This window comes from Suncus etruscus, chromosome 17 (assembly GCF_024139225.1).
Source record: "Suncus etruscus isolate mSunEtr1 chromosome 17, mSunEtr1.pri.cur, whole genome shotgun sequence".
Classification (NCBI taxonomy): domain Eukaryota; kingdom Metazoa; phylum Chordata; class Mammalia; order Eulipotyphla; family Soricidae; genus Suncus; species Suncus etruscus.
Genome location: NC_064864.1, coordinates 47,492,729 through 47,513,169, shown reverse-complemented (window position 1 = coordinate 47,513,169; position 20,441 = coordinate 47,492,729). Strand labels below are relative to the sequence as shown.

Sequence of the window (20,441 nt, the reverse complement as noted above, 5' to 3'; positions counted from 1 at the left end):
CCAGCCCCGACCAGCTGCAAACTCTTAAGCAAATTATCAGATCTCTACGACTCTATTTTATTATCTGCAAAATGGATACAGCAGTTACTTCCTTTATACAAAGGGAAGAGATGAGGCTTAGGGGTGAGATGGGACAAAGCTGCTTCCTATTTCCACCTCCACAAGCTCCGGGCCATCTGGTGGAGAAAGGTTCCCTCACCAGAGCAGAGGGATGAGGGAGAACCTTCTGGTAGAGGGAAGCCTTTGGTGTTAGGACCTGATAAAGCTGGCAGAATTTGTATTAGGAAGATAATATAACATGTAGGGTGATTGCCTTGCACATAGTCAGCCCAGATTCAATCCCCAGAACCCCAGAGGTGCCTCAAGCCCCTATAGGAGTGAGCCCTGAGCACAGAGCCAGGAGTTAAGGCCTGAGTACTGCCAGGTGTGACTCAATCCCCTTACCCTGTCAAAAAGAAAAAAAAAAAGTCAGCAAGAATTGGGGTGAGCAAAAAGGAGAAAGTACCTACACATGCCTAGAAAAGTAAGATAGGGGGAGCATCCCCCCTGCCACAGTGCTGGGGGACACAAACAGATCACTCCTGGAAATAAATACTCAGCTCAGCTGTTCAGGCCAATGGTCCTTATGCTGAGGGTCATCAGGGTCACCCCAGCAGTTCTAGGCAGGGCCATGTGGGAGCTGGAATCAGCTCTGGTCCTTGTCCAGGCCAAGTGTCCTTGACCCTTGATTTATATCCCTGAAAACAATAATTTATTGGGGGTTTGGGACCATACTTAGCAGTGCTAAAGGTTACTCCCAGTCTGTGATCAGGGGCCAGGGATTACCCCCAGCAGCGTTCAGGGAGCTATGTAGTGTCAGGAATTGAACTGGGGCCTCTGGCATGCCGAGCGTGTGCTCAGTCCTTTGAGCTCTCTCCGGCATACAGAGAGAAAAATAAATAAAAGCTACCTGAAGAAGAAATGAGAGACCAAAGGTGTGTCTGAACAGAAGAGGGCATGCCTGGCATGTGTGAGGCCATAGATTCCAGCCCTGGTACTTTCACAGAGGAAAAGCAGCCTCCGTATCCTCAGCGTTTCCCATCCCTGAGAGCTCAGTGCAGGCTCCTTAAACTAATATTTGCCTTCCAGGCCCTGGCAGCCACAGCTGAGAGTAAATATGGGTTGAGTCTGGGAAGCGGAAGTCCCAGATGGCAGTGAGCCTCCACCAGTCAGGACGGCCACCCTGGATGGGGCCGATGCCAGGCTGTATCTCCCAGGAGACCCAGCAAGACAGCCAGGCTGGGCCCCACCCCAAGAACTACCCCGGTTCCTGGTTCCCATAATGGACCTCTAGAGTGCCTGTCATCTTCTGAGTCAGCAGGTGTCTTCGGGGCCTGGGGAGGTACCACTGCCAACCCTTCCAATGCCAGAAGCCTGGGGGCTCTCTCACCTCGTCCTACTGCCATGCTGATAGGGCAGAGCATCTCCTCACATTGGATTTCCAAACTGGTTTCTCCCCCACAATTCCTCTATCTCAAAATCTGACAGCATGGACGCTGCTCTCAGGGCTTTCTTCCCTGAGAACCACACTTGCCCATAGTGCTGTTCCCCTTTCCCCAACTCCCCAAGACCTGCACTAGGACTCTCCTCTAAGTCCCCATTCCCTTCTTTTCAGCTCCATCTCTGGCTTCCTGGCCTGAAGCATCCCCTGCAGTCAGTTATCCTGTTGCTCTCCCCCACAGCTTTATTGTTCCAACTGCAGAGGTGTCTGGGCTCACCACAGAGCACTTAGTTGGTATGTGACCATCACCTCCCCCAGCACCACCAAGGGGGCTTTCCACTTTCATTCTTTCCCTGTACAGGCCCTGGTGGCACAGAGGGGTGCCCGATAAGTGAAGTCTTCGTGCACCAGCTCTCTGCCAGGCCTGTGGGCGGCCAGTGAGAGCAGCCTCTTTGCCAGGCCTGTGAGCCCACACCACTGAGAGGAGCAGGGAGACCTTGAAAAGCAGGGACAGGAGCTTATCTCTAGCAGTATTAATCACCCCATAAAACCTGTGTTTACTTAGCTGCTGGCAGAACCTTCTTCCCGGAGGCAGGAAGCTGTTATTCTTGGAGATGCCAACCAGGGTGCGGGCGTCCCAAAGAAAAAGGGTGGTCAGGGAGCCAGTTATGGGGTGGACCCCCAAGGCCCGAGTGCAGGAGAGTAGGGGGCAGGGATGGGGCACAGATGGGGAAATCACCAGCTATGCTTCCCAATGTGACAGCCATCCCAGATGTCTCCACTTTAGACACAGGCAATAGACACAGGCTGAGTGGGGGTGTGGGGTCCTGACCCTGGGTCATAACAAAGGAAGTGTGGAGGGGCCTAGCTTGGCAGGAAATCTCTCAAGATGAGACCTGGGTTTGGGGGATGAACACCCCAGAAAAGAGCAAAGTGACCAAGACAAAGTGACTTCTGAGAGGAAACCAAGGCAGCAACTGAGGAGAGAGATGAGGGACAGGTCAAAGGTGCCAGTTCGGAGGGGAGGGGCACCAGGGAGATGTGCCACCAAGACAACCCAAAGCAGCAGGCAGGGGGACTCCCCATGAGCACAAAGTAGAACCCACCTCCCAAGGCTTATTGGATGGCTCTTTTGTGTGGGGGGGGGGGCAGGGTTGCAGAGGGAGAGCAACAGCCAGCAACCCAGGACTCCTGGCTCTGTGCTCAGGGATCACTCCTGGCAGGCTTGGGGACAATATCCAGTGCTGGGGATCATACCTATTCACCATGTACAAGTCACATACTACTACCTACTATACTATTGCGCAGGCCCCTGGGTCTCCTATTTTTACCAAAGAGGAAAAAATTTCATTTAGGAAGAGCAGAGATATTTTCATCAGTTAAGGCCATGTAGGGGCCCTAATCAGTGTTTAGAAGTGCTTGGGATTATGGTGGTTTATGAGAATCTGTCAGGGCCTGGCTGCACAGAGCAGAGATTATGGGAGACTCCAAAGCAGCTGAAAACACTGCAAGGAAACCCATTTATAGTCAAGGGGTGCAGGCCTCTCCCTTAGCCCCAACTCTGGAAACCTCCTATCACCTGGCTTGGCCCCAGCATCCCTGCCTCCACACCCTCCTGGAACCTATAGGCCCAGGCCAAGCTCCTTCTTCCAGGAACCTAGAAGGACCAGGACCAGCCACACAGGAAGAAGACAGAAGGAGCCTTCAATAGCCAGACTTCATGTCTAGTTGTCCCCAGGCTGCAGAATCGCTTCTGGTTTTGTTTTTGTTTGAGAAACAGTGCTCAGGGGTTTCTCCTGGCTCTACACTCAGGAATCACTTCTGGTGGTATTCAGGGGACCATAGAGGATACCAGGGATGAAACTAAGCAGGTCAGCGCAAGGCAAACTCCCACTGTATTATCGATCTGGTCCCAGAGAATCTCTTTCACTTAGGTAAAAGGCCATCAAGTTCCCAATGAAAGTTCACTATTCATCCATTAATGAAAATAGACTCCTGATATTTGCCTTTCTTTTGAGGGGGTGGGTGGGGCCCACCGGGCAATGCTCAGGGGTCAATTTTGACTCTGTTCCCAGAGATCACTACTGGTGGGCTCAGGGCACCATATAGGATCCTGAATAGAGACTGAGAGATACTGTATCTCTCCAGCCCTGATGCCCAATATTTAGGACTCAACAGACAAAAAAACCAGCTGCCAATTACTCACGCATATCCCTGTCTCTTTTTTTGGGGGGGTCGGGCCACACCTTGCTGGCCCCCCTGTTTCTATTTTTACTTCACTGCCTTTTTGTGACAAAAAGGAGAATTTACTGTGCTGGAGAGGTAGGTAGTACAGCAGGTAGGCTGCTTATCTTGCACATGGCTGACCTGGCTTTGATTATCAACACCCCATATGCTCCCCTAATCCCCGTCAGGAGTGATCCCTGAGTGCAGAGCCAGGAATAAACCCATCAAAACCAACCCAAAAAAGTGGCTCCAAAACCAACAGAGTATTGAAAATTAAAAGAATCTCAATGTTTCTAGGCCCTTAAGTCAGAAAGGAAAATAAAAAAAAAAAAACATTTTTCTGGGACTGGAGTGGTGGCGCAAAGGGTAAGGAGTCTGCCTTGCCTGCACTAGCCTAGGTCGGACCACAGTTCAGTCCCCTGGTGTCCCATATGGTCCCCAAGCCAGGAGCTATTTCTGAGCGCACAGCCAGGAGTAACCCCTGAGCATCACCGGGTGTGGCCAAAAACAAAACAAACAAACAAAAAGACATTTTAAACCTTCCGAGAGTTTTTCTCACTGGGGTAGGAATGGGGAGAGGCAGGATCAGGGCATCAGCAGTGCAACATGCAGGTACCTCATCCCCAGAGACTTGAGTCACAGCCTCTTGGAGTTCATCTTTTCCCACCCCTTCTCACACGGGCAGGCAGATGTGCTGCATGCATTGTTCACCTGGAAACGACCTATTTGCCAATGGGTAACTTAGACCCTGAGGCTGAGTGCACCAGCTCCTCGCCTTCATGCACAAGGGGCGAGGGTATAGCTCCCTGCCCTGTGCAGTGGGTGATCCCAAATCCCTGTGTGACTCCAAGAAACTGGAGTCTCTGAGAGGCACCTTTCAATCCTGAGATTTTGGGATGCCTGTGTGTGCTCTTCAGGATAGGCTGGCATCCAGCAGCCCCAGTCCCACCGCCCCCCTCTTTCTTCAGCAGCACACCCTTCCTTTCACCCCCATCCCAGTTTACTCACCTGAGGCCTGGGGCGCCCCCTTGGGCTCTCTGCTCATCCTGTCTCTCATGAGTGGGGCTGGCACTACCACTCACCTGCCTGCCCCCCCCTCGGGTTTTGATCATCAACACCCCATATGGTCTTCAATCCCCATCAGAAGTGATCCCTGAGCGCAGAGACAGGAATAAGCCCAAGAAAATAAAACAAAACAACAACAACAAAAAAGTATATTGAAGATGTAAAGAACCGGGGCCAGAGAGAGCATGGAGGTAATGCCTTTGCCTTTCGTGCAGAAGGTCATCGGTTCGAATCCCGGCGTCCCATATGGTCCCCTGTGCCTGCCAGGAGCAATTTCTGAGCATGGAGCCAGGAGTAACCCCTGAGACTGCCGGGTGTGACCCAAAAACCACACACACACACACACACACACACACACACACACACACACACAAGAAAATGTAAAGAACCTCATTGCCCTGGGCCCCACCTCCCTGAGCTGAGTCCCCCCCGCACAGACCCCGTATTAGCAGCTGCCGCCCACGGTTGCTATGATAGAGGCGAGAACCAAGTGCCTGGCACTGAGAGAGCCGCTGGGGCGACTCAGGTCCCTCACTCCCTGGTGGCACAAGGGGTGCTGGGCTTGAAGGCACAGCTGAGGGATCTTGGAGGGGAAGCTGCATTCAATGGGAGCTAAAAGGGCCTTGCTCAGGGAGTTAGGGGGTACAGACACTCACCTAGCAGCTGAACACCCCTCGTGAGGCCATAGACATCCACCAGGGCCCAGAGCGGGTCGACTGTGCGCACCCCACTGAAGAAGAGCATGGCGGCTGAGTCGTTGATGCGGTAGAGCACTCGGCCCTTCTTGTCCACCCAGAAGGCAATGATGTTGCCCTCGTTGGCAAACTCCTCCGGCAGCGCCTTGGCCCAGAAGCCGCTTTGGGACACCAGGTCAGGGCAGGCGTACTTGGGCAGAGAGTCAGGGTGAATGCGGGATGGGTCTTTGCTGGTGAAGCCCAGCCTCAGCGCTCCGCTCCAGCAACACTGCTTCTTGGTGATCTGAGTGGGAGGAGGGCTTCAGATGGGGTCCCCATTCCACCAGACCTCCTACCTCAGGGAGCCCCTGGGAGCATGGCCCACTCTGCCCACACACCCGGCAGATGCCCGCAGAGAGTAACAGCTTGTTTCATTCACCACTCAGGTTCTTTCCCCTCCCTGGGGATTCCCAGCACAGAGCTAGTGGTTCCCCAAGGCCACACCCTCATTCCTTCTCTGCTACCCAATTAACAAGGGGAGAGAGAACAGAGGGACACTGGGAGGAAGCCCCCCAGTGGCAGCAGAGGAGCTGGGGGACAGGGCAGGAACAGCTGTGACTGGGGACAGTGCCCTGAGATTGGGGACAGGGGTGCCAGCAGGGGGAGGTCCCACCTTCAGTCGGACTTGCTCATAGATGAGCACCGGGCGGTTACTGAAGGTGATGGCATTGCAGAAGCTGGCCTGCCTCTTGACAGCCTTATGGCTGAGGTCCATGAGGATCTGGGAGCCCTTGGTATGTGGATGAAAGAGCAGAGGTGTGGCGGGGAGTCCCCCCGCAGACAGTGCAGGTGGACAGTTCTTCTGCTTGTGATGGCATCGGTGAGAGGTGACAGGAAAGGAGGCCCCGATGGAATCTGCAAAGGGACAACCAGAGAGTCAAAGAACTTGATTATGCAGAAGATGGACCTGGCTGTGGGAAAGGGAGAAGTGAACACAAGCAGAAATAGCCAGTGTTTCTGTCACAGCATCACCCTCCACCCCTGCCACCAGTGGTCATCATCTCTCCTGCTGCCTCCTTTTACTAGCTCCCACTTCACTCTCTGTCACTGTTTATACTCTATCTCCATTTTCCACATTCTTTACTGTCACCTCCCATTGCCACCATCATCCTATTCCATTACCTCCCATCACCACTATCGGCCATCTCATGCACCATAATCTTCTCTAGCTTCCAGCATCACTATCTCACATCTTCCTAACTCATCACTGGATAATCATATCACTTTCTACCACCTTCTTTTACCCATCTCTACCAACTATCATCATCTTTCATCTCATCATCTCCATTCACCACCACTATTTGTCCTCATTCTTCACCAATCATCTTCATCACCATCACTGCCTATCATCTTTTTTTTTTTATTCTTTTTCTTTGGTTTTTGGGTCACACCTGGCAGTGCTCAGGGGCTACTTCTGGCTCTATGCTCAGAAATCATCCAGGCAGGCTCGGGGAACCATATGGGATGCCGGGATTCGAACCACTGTCCTTCCGCATGCAAGGCAAACACTCCACCACTGTACTATCTCTCCAGCCCCCACTGCCTATCATCTTACATCATCTACCATCATCATCTCTTACCTCCCATCATCACCATCTCCCATGATCCTTCACTTCCCATGATCACCACCAATATCGGTATTTACCATTTATCCTCTATCAGCTACCACATTGATAACTGATTTACTACCAACACCTATAACCATTCACTGCCACTCTCTATCACCATCACTTTTTTTGGGTGGGGTGTTTTTTGTTTATTTGTTGTTGTTGTTTGAGGCCACACCTAGCAGTGCTCAGGGCTTACTCCTGACTCTGCACTCAGAAAATACCCCCTGGCAGGCTTGGGGACCATATGGGATGCCGGGAGTCAAAATGGAGTCCACCCCGGTTGGTCGCATGCTAGGCAAACCGCTCTACCGCTGTGCTATCTCTCTGGCCCACCAGTACTTATTTTTAATGGATATTCATGATGGATCTGTTGAATATCAACTTCAGCCCTAGGAACAGGAGAGAAGTTGGGAAATTACAGCAGAATCTTGACTTTAGGTAGCCAAGAGCAAGGCTGGGGCTGGGGCTCAAGCGACAAAGCATTCACCCTAGATCACAATGTATCAAGGCTCCCTAAGCACCACCAGCTGTCACCCAGGTGCTCCTCCAACTGGAGCTGGAGGGTGTGGTCTCCTCAGCAATTAAAGAGAAAGACAACAGTCCAGGAAGGGAAGTAAGATCTGGAGAGAAACCAGGATGCACACAGAAGATGGTTCTGAGAGCGGCACAGCTCAGAAAGGCTCCTGGAGGAGGAGATGACCCTGGGGCTGGGACAGTCTAGGCTGCTGGGATGCATGGCATAGGGCTGCACCAGACATCAGGGTCATGCTCTCACCCTCCCTGGTGCAGGCTGCCCTGGCTGGCACATTGGTCATGCCAGCAACATCCTGGATATTGGCAACCTTTTTACCAGGCTTCCCTTTAGAACTCAGATCTTCCTGGAAAATGTCTACTGGGGAAATGGGGGCCATGGTGTTTTACCCCTCCCCCCCAGTGCCCCTTCCATGTGCCAATATGGCAGCATATAGCACAGTCCCCTCTTGGGGACGTGAGGTTTGTGTGTCTCCGAGACAGGGAGGGAAAGACTTGGGTCTGGTAGCCCGAGTCTGTAATGGCAGACAAATCAGCAGTACTGGGAGCTGAATGCAAAGCCTTGGTGATTAGAAACAAAGATCTTCTCCAGGATATTTGTCCTGTCTATCAGTGAGGGCTGCCACACCCCCATTCGTCAGAGGAGGATGAGGAAGACTGGAGTGGGGAAGGAGAGACCCCAGAAGGTAGCAGAGGCCTTCCAGGGTCTTCCACATGTTAGTTACTGCAAAGCAGGATGAGGGACTTCAAAAAAGGGAGACAGAGGAGGGGAAAGCAAAGGGCCAGAGGTTTGCATGGGTTTGCATAGGCATGCATTGCTTTGCATCTTAGCTTCCTCTTTTTCTAGGACTCAGCCCAGTCCACAGTTCAGTGCTACATTCGCCCTTCCAACCTTTGGTTCTTGTCTAGAGCCAAAGCCACCAATGAGGTTCTGACACTCACAGTGCCAAGGGCGTCATAGGTTGGAAATCAGGCAGGGCACTCAGATGTGCAGCTGTGCAGAGTGGTGGCCTTGACCACACTCCCTGCCCTGGGGTCCCTGCTTTTGCCATCTCCCTCCTCCATCCCAGCCAGCAGTTTCTGCAGGGAGACAGAGAAAGCTGGAGCTCTGCCTGACTCGAGGGCTCAGTACAGTGCGAGAGACTTTTCCCAGGGTCCTGAAGGCTCTCCTGTGCAAACAGACACCCCCCCCACACACACACACCCTCATTCACTGAGGAGCAAACACACTGCCCATGAGGGTGGGCACCACGGGCTGAGGTCACACTGGTGGGTGAGGCAGGGCCCATACACGCTCATCTCATCATGCTTGCATCATCTTGTGCCTCATCCCAGACCCCCGGCTTGGCCTTCCTCTTCAGTCCATGCTTCCAGGGCCAAAATGGCAGACAGGGCAGGACAGGGCTGTGGACACGAGCTCATCACATGGGGCCTGTATAAGCCACAACTGCTCCCAAGGGAGATGGTTCCGGGCAGAGCCCTGATCTTCCCACCTGGCTCCCTGGAATGCTCCCAGCGGAACCGCTAGGCAGGTTCACAAGTAGCCCATGAGAACCTGGAGCAAGGATGTCACCCACACATGCCTGTTCCTCATGAGCTGCCTGGTACAGGTTTCCTGTGACCCAACTCATGGTCACAGGTCTGCCTCTGCTGGGGGTCCCAATGCAGCCTCCAGAGTGTCCCCATTGGGTCCCTCAGCTCTGTTCCCCAACACCCAGACACAGCCCTGTAAGCTCAGACTGGGCTCAGCCACTAAGGGCCAAATTTTTGTTTTTTAGTTTTCACTAAGTGTCCTGACCCACAAAGTCATTCATAGTTGAGGGTCAGGCATACTGAAGTGGAAGCCTCATGCCCCAGTCCTAAGAATTACAGTGCGAGAGTCTAGAAGCAAACACCAACACAGGAAATAGTCCACATAAAGCTTAATAATAATAATAATAATCCGGGCCCGGAGAGATAGCACAGCGGTGTTTGCCTTGCAAGCAGCCTATCCAGGACCTAAGGTGGTTGGTTCGAATCCCGGTGTCCCATATGGTCCCCCGTGCCTGCCAGGAGCTATTTCTGAGCAGACAGCCAGGAGTAGCCCCTGAGCAATGCCGGGTGTGGCCCAAAAAAACAAAAACAAAAATATAATAATAATAATAATCCACACAAGGTTCAGGAAACTTCCAACACAAGCTTTCTGCTCACTAGCAAAAGATACCAGCTGGCAGATAGACTAGTTATGGAAACAGAGCCACAAGCGGCTTCTCCCTGTGACCTGAAGTCTTTATTGGGAAAAGAAAGACCACCCCTATGGGTGAAAACAGGTTGGGGTAAAGGACCAATCCAGAGGTACTTCTAGTCCATGAGTGACAAGTATAAGCGAAGAAGAATTATCCTGAAGAGGGTTAAACACCAGTTACTCTTCATAGAACCTTGGGACACATTATTTTACCACAAATTCTCACATTTATTTTTAATAAAACTAAAAAGAAAGCATCAAAGAAAGGCTGGGGGCCAGGGGTCAAGTGGTCTTAAATGCATTGGTGGGGAAATAAATAAGAACAGAACTAAATATACAAGCCAAAGTCAATAATAATAGAATCAAGGGGGCCCGGAGAGATAGCACAGCGGCGTTTGCCTTGCAAGCAGCCGATCAGGACCAAAGGTGGTTGGTTCGAATCCCGGTGTCCCATATGGTCCCCCGTGCCTGCCAGGAGCTACTTCTGAGCAGACAGCCAGGAGTAACCCCTGAGCACCGCCGGGTGTGGCCCAAAAAAAAAAATAATAGAATCAAGGGATCTAAACTTAATCTAAACTTAAAGGGGCCTGTTAGTGGGCTGGAGCCTAAATGGTAGGGCATTTGCCTTGCATTCGCTAACCTAGGACAAACCGCAATTTAATCCCTTGGCATCCCAAATGGTCCCCCAAGCCAGGAGCGATTTCTGAGCGCTAGTCAGGAGAAACCTCTGAGCATCACCAGGTGTGGCCCCAAAACCCCCCCAAAAGGGGAGGCCTGTTAGACTGGCAGGACAGTGGGCAAAGGGTGGTGGGATAGGATGCAGTTCATTGGTAGAGGGAGGTTGACACTGGTGGTGGGAAGGGCCCTGACTCATTATATATTCAAATTCAACTATGAGTGATTCTGTTGATCACAACTGTTTCAATAAAATAAATGGTTATTCCAATAGTATATCATGGTCCAAAAGCAGTGGCTCCCTCCCGCTGTCCTGCCCACCTCCTTGACAGGCTTTAAAGTTGGACCTTATCACTTGGGTCTCCTGCTGACAGTGCTGTTGGCTCTGTGGTTTAGGCAGAAAATTTAGAATAGGCATTAATTTGATTTGATTTTTAATTTGGTTTTGTTGTTTGTTTGGGGGGACTACACATGGCTGTGCTCAGGGGTTACTCCTGGCTTTACACTCAGAAATTTCTCCTAGCAGATTCAGGGGACCATATGGGATGCCAGAAATTGAACCTAGCTCAGCAAGTGCCCTCCCTGCTGTAACTAATGCTTTACTAGCCCTTGATTTTAAAGACTTTTTCTTCAGTCTCTAACTTTCAGACCAGGGTGAAGCTCTGCTGTAGACTTCCAGGGATACCCAAGACCCCCCCCCAATACAGATTATCTAGCATTCCCCCACAGAAGGTAGCCCACATGTTCTGAGACACCAGCTGACTGGGCTGTCTTCTCTTTGTGTTGGGAAGGCTCGGGGCCAGCCACCAATGGAGAGAGGAGGTGTCTCCATCCCTCCGGGAAAGTCTGCAGAGCTCCTGTGTCTGTCTACCCAGGAACCGAGCTCCTGAGATCAGGGGCTCATGTCCACATGACTGCTATATGCTGAGGCCCAACTCTGAGCACAGCAAAGAGACTCAGAAGAGCAGCTAAAGGACCTTGGACAACAGAGTCTACTGAAATGCCACTCCCTGGGGACCAAATCAGAGGGCTGTGGGACAACCACCATTCATAGGGACCCTAGAAATCTAGTTATCTTCACTAGAAAGCTTAAGACTTGCCATTTGGTACAAATGACTAGGACATAGGCTGGAGATATAGCACAGCTGGTGAGACACTTGCCTTGCACGAGGCTAACATGGGTCAACACCTGAAATCCTGTATGGTTCCCCCAGCTCTGCAAGGAGTGATCCCTGAGTGCAGGACCAGGAATGAGTCCTCAGCACTACCCAGTGTGGCCCAAACTCCAAAAACATAATAATAATAATGTTCTTTTTGGAGGGGAAAAGAAGAAAATGGGGGTGAGAGTTCAGAAGCAAAATGTGCCTATGTTGCACTGTGAGGCCTTTAGTTAAATCCTCAGTGCCACTGCCATGACCAAGCTGGTAACTCTGCATTCTGAGAGCCCGTGCTACAACAGACAGAACATGTTGACTTCAGAGCACAATCAGGCGCAGTCTCCACAACTAAGCTGTGTGAGACACACACACACACACACACACACACACACACACACACACATATGCATAGACATCCCAATGAACTGTGTGCACAAGGCCCCCTGACCCTGGTCAGCAGACAGAAGCAACAGAAAGAAGCAGGGGAAAGGGATGGATTCTTATGTTCATCTCATGTGGGTGGGTGTGGTGCTGGGGATGGAACTCAGGTCCTCCTGCATGAGGTCAGGGCTCTACCACTGACCTCATTTCCAGCCACAGGTTCTGGGTTAAAAAAGTACTACTGAGGGTCCGGAGAGAGAGTACAGTGATAGGGCATTTGCCTTGCACACAGGACAGACAGTGGTTCAAATTCCGGTATCATATATGGTCCCCTGTGCCTTCCAGGAGTGATTTCTGAGCGCAGACCCAGGAGTAACCCATGAGCGCCGCCAGGTGTAACCCAAAACAAAACAAAACAAAAAAGTACCACTGAGGGGCCAGATCAATAGCACACTGGGTAGGGTGTTTGCCTTGCATGCAGCCAATCTGGGTTTGATCCCAGCATCCCATATGGTCCCCTGTGCACCACCAGAAATGACCCCTGAGTGCAGCAGAGTCAGGAGTAATCCCTGAGCACCACTGGGTGTGGCCCTAAAAATCAAAAAAAGAAAGAAAAGTACTACTGAGAGAATTGTTGTTCAGTGAATTACTTGAGACTGTGCCCTGTTCGGTGTCTCAAGCTACCAATGGATTGGCACATGTTCCACTAGAAGCCCAGTTTTCTTTGCTGTCCTGAGGAGAGGTCAGAGAGCAGGAACTGAAGGGACAGTGTCCTTCCCTCTTGGGGTGCTTCCTGCCTGAGCACCTCCAGAGCTCCCTACACCCTTGCAGGGCAAGGAGAAAAGGAAGGATGGTGCCTTCTGGGTACCAGTGGCTGCCTCAGCTCTCCTTGTTACCCTTGCAGGATCAATGTCTATGGGTGAAGCCTCTGAGCTGACCTCAGGGGTCTCCGTGATCACCCTGCCAACAGTCAGCTGTCCCCTAATGCTGTCCCTTCCCTCAAATGTAACATGGACCTAGAACTAGCATCTAAATGTGCAACACAGCAGATGGGACAAGCCTTTGCTGGGGTCACATGCCCCCTGGCTCCCGACAACTTGACTGCAGCCTCCAGAGAGATTTTTGTTTGGTTCTGGTCTTGGGGTCACACCCAGAGGTGCTCAGGAATTATTCCTGCCTCTGTGCTCAGAAATCCCGACTGGCAGTCTCCAGGGACCATATGGGATGCTGGGGATCAAACTGGGTCAGCTGCGTGCAAGGCAAATGCCAAACCAGCTATGCTGTCACTCTGGCTCCTCCAGGGACTGCCAGCCCAGGAGATAATGTTATGAGATAATGTGATATTAGTTGTTGTGGGATTGGGAGTAATGGGGGTACTTGGGAGCCACATGGTGAGATCTGACCAGGGGTCTCACACATATTCTCTATACCAAGGTTAACTAATGTACACAGCCCTTAGGCTACTGATTTGGAGAGTGATTTACTATGCAGCAATAAAGTCCCAATTAGCCCCATTTCAAAGGCAGGAAAAAGAGGCTCAGTTAGCTCATGCCCAAGGTGCCAGCTGCTAAGAGGTCGGAGGGAGCCTGGACTCAGACTCAGCCCCACTCTCTGACCCCTGCTGTTCCCCAACCAGTTTCCCTTGGGCCTCTGCATGGGCCCACACCTTGGTGGTTTGGGGTTCGGGCGGGGCTAGCAGGTGAGAAGCCCTGTCCTCTTCCCCACCCAAGAAACCAGAGAGACAGGGAAGGCGAAGAAGAGCGTGGGGAGCCGCCCCCTCCATGCGAGCCTCCACTCCCATTCATCTGAGACACCTACTCTGACATTTCCAGCAGCCAGATGTGCAAACAGCTGTAACTCCCAACCTCCTCCCTGTGGGGCGGTGAGCAGCTCTCCTCCTCTCCCCTCCTACATCACACCTCAAGATTCCAGATGGGGATTTCAGCCACATATAGGCAGGAGGGAAGCAGACGCAGAGCAACCCCATCACTGATGTTCACACACCACATGGGCTGCCCTCCCCATCCCCAAACAGACCTGCTCCCCTGTGGGCACATGCAGCTGGACACAGGTCCTAGGGTCTGCCATTACAGAAGGCAGAAAGGTATGACCTTGGTCCTCAGACAGGTGAAAACGTGTGTATGTATACATATGTACATATATAAGCAAGTGTGTGACATATGTCACACATGCATGTGTTTTGTGCATCTGCAGCACTGTGTACATCTGTGTGAGCATGTACATGCAAGTATTGCCTTGTATGTTCATAACATGTGTATATATGTGTATAAGCATATGTACCTGTGTGAATATGCACACACATGCACCTTGTGTGACATTGTGTCTGCATGGCTGTGTGTCTGAGTGTGTATATGATTGTGAACACATGTGTGTATGCATGCTATGTGCTTTGTTTGGGAACGTATACATGTGTGTCACGTGTATGTCTTGCATGCATGTGTGTATGTGAGCTTATGTATGAGTCTGCATCCCTGGGACTACCGGGCTCTCTGGGGAGGCCTTTGAAAGCATTTGGATCACAGGTTCACAGGCACCTGGGAGATGCTCTGACATCCATCAGTCCTTTCCACAACCCTCTGCATAAGCCTTGCCATCTGCAGCAGACAGAAGCCTACATGACTCAGAGATTCCAGATCACAGAGCCAGCCAGGGGATCAGAGCTCCAGCTCTCCCCAGCACCCTGCATCACCCAGCCTGGCCCACTATCCAGCTTAGGCCCTCAGGCCTGTTCCCCAAGGGCCCTGAAGCCTTCCTACTTCCCTGTCACTTGAGGACCATTTTGTTGGGGGTCCACAGGGCGCTAGGCACTGGGCTGAGCTGAAAGAATTATGAGGTGACATAGCCACAAGAAGTCATTCCTGAGCACCACTGGGTGTGGGTGAAGAAGACAGAATGGCCACCTGATGACAGGGGTGCCTGCTGCCCAGCAGCCCAAGGAGAAGGGCCAGACCAGGCTTCCCTCTGAGCTCAGGGAATCTTCCTCTTTATGCCCCAATAGCCCCACGCTGATGGGCCTCTGCAGTGCAGCCCTCAGTGTATGTCAAACAACCCTCGACATGCCTTGGGGGTGGTAGCCCACAGCCTCTGCCTCTCTTTGTTCCAACAATCATTCTACCCCAAACTGGGAGCTGCTTTGGGAATTTGCTCCAGTGAAGAAAGGTCAAGCACAGAACTGCTGAGACCATTTTCCAAGAGGGAATCACTTTCCCCATGGGTCCCCTAAGAGGTCGGGCCATGGGAGCCGTCGCCACCAGATCCAGCACCACACACACAGACACACACTCACCAGCACATATACCTGCACACGCACTGATGCATACAGACATTAACAACACCTGAAGACTCCCAGACAAAGAAACACAACTCTCCTAAATGGACATACATACACCCACGCAGAAACACTGGCAGTCACAGAACATTACAGGCTGAGGACCAGCGACAGCCCACAAGAAGCACTAGTGTGCTGCCCCCTCACATATAGGCCCCAGCACAGAGACAAACTAGACAGAATTGGAGGCCCCTGAATTGCAACCAGAGTGCACAGCCAGGGACACACACAGAAAGTCCAGGGCCACCCCAGTCCTTCCCCTCACTGTGCACTATAACCCAGAAATCCGCTTAAGCAAAACCCAGGGCCCACTGTGAAAATGTCATCATGAACTAAGTAACCATGAGGATGCCAAGAGAGTCCTAGAAGGAACAACGCCCCACCAGTTTCTGGTCCCCTGATTTTTGGTGCTCTGCCCTCCCAGAAGAAGGCAGGGAGGAGCTTAAAGCTGTGCACACAGGTGGGTGCTGATGGGACTGCCAGAGACATGCATGAGGAATTCTGGCCTCGGGGTTCCTGAGGTCCACAAACAACCTCTCTCTGTGATCTTCCTAGGTTCGCAGCAGCTGGACCGAGGCAAATTCACCTCCACAGTTCGAAGGTGTAGTAGCCCAGGGGTATCCCAGCCATCCCCATCTTTAGGGAGGAGGGTTGTCAGCCCAGCCCTAGACTTTCTAGGCTAAGCTTTCCTCACTGCCCACTCAGCTCAGCACTGTGTCATGAGCAGGGTCACTGTGGGGCCCGTCCATGCCCAGACAAGGAAACTGAGACCCCACAAGTCACCTGCCCTCCTACAACACACACATGCGGGCTTCAGGCCTTGCTGAGGCCCTCAGCAGAGGACACTGTGCTGTGGCGGCTGGCCCGAGTCTGACTCCAGTGGAAAATGCCAGTCAGCGTGGACCCCTTTGCCAGCAAGCCTGTGGAAGCTAAAGGACCATAAGAAGAGCCCCCCCACCTCAGACAGGCAGGGCACGACCCAGGTCAGTCCAGCCTAAGAGTCAGGCCAAGACCTGGATCACTGGCAGTGGCCCCTGGTCAGCTCCGGATTATGTATCTTTCAAGCCCTTCCATCTGTCACTTGGCCCTCCAGGCCTGAAACGAAATTCATTTCCTTTTAAGAAAGCCAATGGTTTGCTGTGGCCCCCCGTCTCCTTGCCTGCCTTTTTTGTGTTAATTAGAAAGTACCCTCTCAAAGTGCAGAGCCTGGCAGGGCTGGGGCCACCTGGTTATCTGCCCGCACAGCCATCCACCCCCAGCCGCCACCCCTTCCTGCTGACCTCTCCCAGGGACCTCCATCGTGAGGCAGCTCTGTTTCCGGGGTGAAGCGGGCACCAGACGAGGGTGCAGGGACTGCCCAAGGTCAGTCCACACTATGCTGTCACTGGCCGAGATGCCCAGCACACCCCACTCCGTGGGGGCGCTGTGAGGACAAAACAAGTCCCTGAGGGGTCTGGGGTCCCACACCAGCCTGCCCTTCTGGAGTCAGGAGAGTGGGAGCCATAGACTCAGAGCCACCTGGCACCTCCCTTCCACGCACACCTACCTGCCTGCTGCCAGTCAGTCCCACAGGGATGGAGCTCAGGGTCCCAGTTCACCGACCCAGCAACATCCATGCTTGGAGGACCCAGGCCAGTCAGGCGAGGGTGTGAGTTGCACACCAGGCCCTCAGGTGTGAGCAGACACAGACACAAACTAATGCCTGCCAGGCACCTCCGTGGAGGCACGATCATGCACAAGCGTGTACTGGACACGCACCTCTCCAGGGTGCCAGCTGGGCACATCTCAAGACCCTCAAATTGAGCCCCTCCCAGCTGCCCAGGAGAGGGACAGCCAGCACCCAGGGACACGAGGACAGATTTTATGGGGAGATCGGGCTGCCCAGTCTGCTGCTGACTGCCAGGAAAAGCCTCTCTCCCAGTCTTCCCAGTCACCCTGCTTTCCCTCTCCCTGGTGCCCACCACCCAAAGGTGCCCCCTTGCCTTGGCCTCAGAAGCCAGCGCAGAGTGACAAGGCAGGATGGCAGTGTCCTCTCCCCTGTCCCCCACCCAGCCTCCCCGGTACTCTGGCCCCAGGCATCCCAGGCCTTACCATGCAGGCTGCTCCGGGTCATCTGTCCCCCCATCGCGTGCAGCTGGCAGCACAGCCACCTCTGTGGGGCTAGTCGGCCTCAGCACCAAGACGCCCTGGCCGCCGGTCCCCTCCCCTGGCCACCCCCTCGGCATGGCAGGGCCAAGCCCGCCCCTCGGCGCCCCCACGCGCTCCCTCCCGCACACGGCCGCCAGGCAGGGCTGGCCACACACACGCACACACGCCCCTCGGCCCGCGGCCGCCTCCCGGCTCCCACCCACTCCCCAGCTCCGCCTGCTCCAGGCAACGGGATCTGTCATGTTTATTTACATGAGGAGGAGGGGACTGGAGGCTTCCTGAAATAGCCCGGCTCAGAGCGCTGGAGATGCCCCAGCAGCTCGCTCGCTCTAGCTCTCTCTCTGCGCGCGCGCTTTGCTTCTCTCTCCCTCCTCTCTCCTCTCTCTCTCATCTCTCCTCTCCCTCTCCCTCTCCCTCTCTCTCTCCCTCTCTCTCTCCCTCCCTCTCCCTCTCCCTCTCCCTCTCTCTCCGTCTCCCCCCCCCTCTCTCTCTCTCACACACACACACACACACACACACACACACACACACACACAGTCTTTACACATACAGCTTACCACATGCACACACATCTCACCATACACATTTCAACACACACATGTTCACATCTCAACACATTATCACATATCTCACCACAAACACACCCCAAGTCTCCATCATTGCTGGGATCCTAGCCCTCCCCATACATTAAGCAACAATACTATAAGCAAACAACAGAGAAGTAGGACCCCAACACTTAGTCCCTGCCGTGGAGGACTGGTGGGGCTCAGGACATTGCTAATTCTGGGCATTCCTGCAAGTCCTTGAGACCTTTGACAAGTCACCCATAAGTGCTGAAGTCTGTATCGTTCTTTTTTGTTTGTTTGTTTTTGTTTTTTTGGCCACATCCAGTGACTCTCGGTTACTCCTGGCTATTCGCTCAGAAATTGCTCCTGGTTTGGGGCACCATATAGGACCCCGGGGGATCGAACCTAGGATGTGGTCCATCCTAGGCTAGCACAGGCAAGGCAGATGCCTTACTGCTTGCGCCACCACTCCAGACCCATGATGTCTGCATCCTTCTACAAAGGGAAACTGAGGTGGACAGGGCAGGATTGGGTATACGCCAGGGGTCTGGCCTTCCAGTCATGCTTTCGCCACACCACAGTATTGCTAGGTCCTACACAAACACACACCAACTTGTGCCAGCCCACATGCCCTGTCTACCTCATGTCACACACATGTACGAAGCCTGGCCCCTCAACCCCTCACATAGGGCCAGTTCCATTTCCCCTCAGCCCAACACAAACCCTGCCCTTCTCCTGTCTTCTATACAGAGTGCCTATTCCCACCACACAGAAGAACCTCTTTTCTGCCATTTCCCTGCCCCTCCAGACATGGCAAGCCTCCTTCTTGGCTCTGTTCTCTTCCACCATTCCTCTCACTGTGCAGAAATTGGTGCCTGCCACTGAGGCCAGATACTAACATAGACCACATGCTGCTGTGTCACACCCGCAGGAGCCATATTAGACAGACACTGCTCTTTTGGGTTTGGGTTGAGAGGAAAACAGGGTTGTGAAGTAGACTCACCAAGGACCAAGGAATCACATGAGTAGGCACCTGTTCTGGGGAGCTAGGGGGAGGCCTCAATGGGCTGGAGCACAGGCTTTGTTTATAGAAGTCCCAGGTTTGATCCCTGGCACCACACAGTCCTCCAATCACCACCAGGAACAATCCCCGTAGACCACTGGGTTTGCCACCCACATGAAGAGATGTTCTGAGAAATGTTCTTAGAGGTGTGAGGTGTTCTGAGGTGTGAATTATTCTAAGAGGTGTTCTGGGGTGTGAGGTGTTCAGGGTGTGAGGTGTTCTGAGAGGTGTGAGGTGTTTTGAGAGGAGTGAAGTGTTCTGAAGTATAAAATATTCTAAGAGGTGTTCTAAGGTATGAGTTGTTCTAAGATATGAGGTGTTCTGGGAGGTATGAGGTGTTCTGAAAGTTGTTCTAAGGTGAGAGGTGTTCTGAAGTGTGAAGTGTGTGAGAGGTAGTTCTGAAAGAAAGGGGCTTCAAGCAGGCCTTTCAGAGAAGCAGCAGTGCTAGGTATCCAGCTGTCAGTGTCTATGTGCAGTAGAGAGGAATTATGGGAAAGAATACTCTAGATGCAGGGGTCTCAAACTCACGGCCCGTGGGCCGCAAATGGCCCTCCGTACAACATTTTGTGGCCCTGCCCTAAAGGAATCTTTTTTTTTTTTTTTTTTTTTTTTTTTTTTTTTTGGTTTTTGGGCCACACCCAGCGATGCTCAGGGGTTACTCCTGGCTGTCTGCTCAGAAATAGCTCCTGGCAGGCACGGGGGATCATATGGGACACCGGGATTCGAACCAACCACCTTTGGTCCTGGATTGGCTGCTTGCAAGGCAAACGCCGCTGTGCTGTCTCTCCGGGCCCCTAGAGGAATCTTTGTTTTGTTTTGTTTTAGTTGTTTGGGTCACACCCCCCAATGTTCAAGGCTTACTACTGACTTTGCATTCAAGGATCACCCTGACTCTGCCTCCTGCGGCCCTCAGATAAATTGAGTTTGAGACCCCTGATTAGAGTGAATGTTCCAGGAGCTGGTGGATTCCAGCACACTGTAGGCCATAATCACTGTAGTAGGAACAGTAGATAAAGCCCAGGGAAGTGGGGAGATTCCTGTGACAAGTTACAGAGACTGGGGACACACTGGGAGAGGCTTGAAGAGGAGAAGAATGTAGCCTTGGTTGTCAGGGATATGGGAAATCCCTGGTTTTCAGCAAAGGGGCACCAAATCAGCATTTCTAGAACATCTGGAGGATGTAGTGTGTGAATGGGGGTGATAAATGGCAGCAGGGATAAAGCAGCCTGCCC

The 20,441-nt window shown here is 52.7% G+C and overlaps 2 protein-coding genes across 3 annotated transcripts in view; one reads left to right on the top strand and one right to left on the bottom strand.

The window, feature by feature from the left end:
* Positions 1–20,441, top strand: part of ATP5MK (ATP synthase membrane subunit k) — a 259,560-nt gene that overhangs the window by 25,600 nt on the left and 213,519 nt on the right. The window lies entirely within an intron of this gene.
* The window catches only part of NEURL1 (neuralized E3 ubiquitin protein ligase 1), a 73,460-nt gene that overhangs the window by 14,151 nt on the left and 38,868 nt on the right, over positions 1–20,441 (bottom strand). The window contains exons 1-3 of one of the 2 annotated variants that reach the window (XM_049790864.1): positions 17,524–17,692; positions 6,119–6,360; positions 5,428–5,749 (exon numbers count right to left, since the gene is read on the bottom strand). In XM_049790864.1, the coding sequence (XP_049646821.1) occupies positions 5,428–5,749; positions 6,119–6,360; positions 17,524–17,557 (598 nt within the window). In that variant the 5' untranslated portion in view covers positions 17,558–17,692. Of the gene's footprint in view, positions 1–5,427; positions 5,750–6,118; positions 6,361–17,523; positions 17,693–20,441 lie in introns of those variants that run through there. The other variant, XM_049790863.1, reaches the window with a different exon arrangement.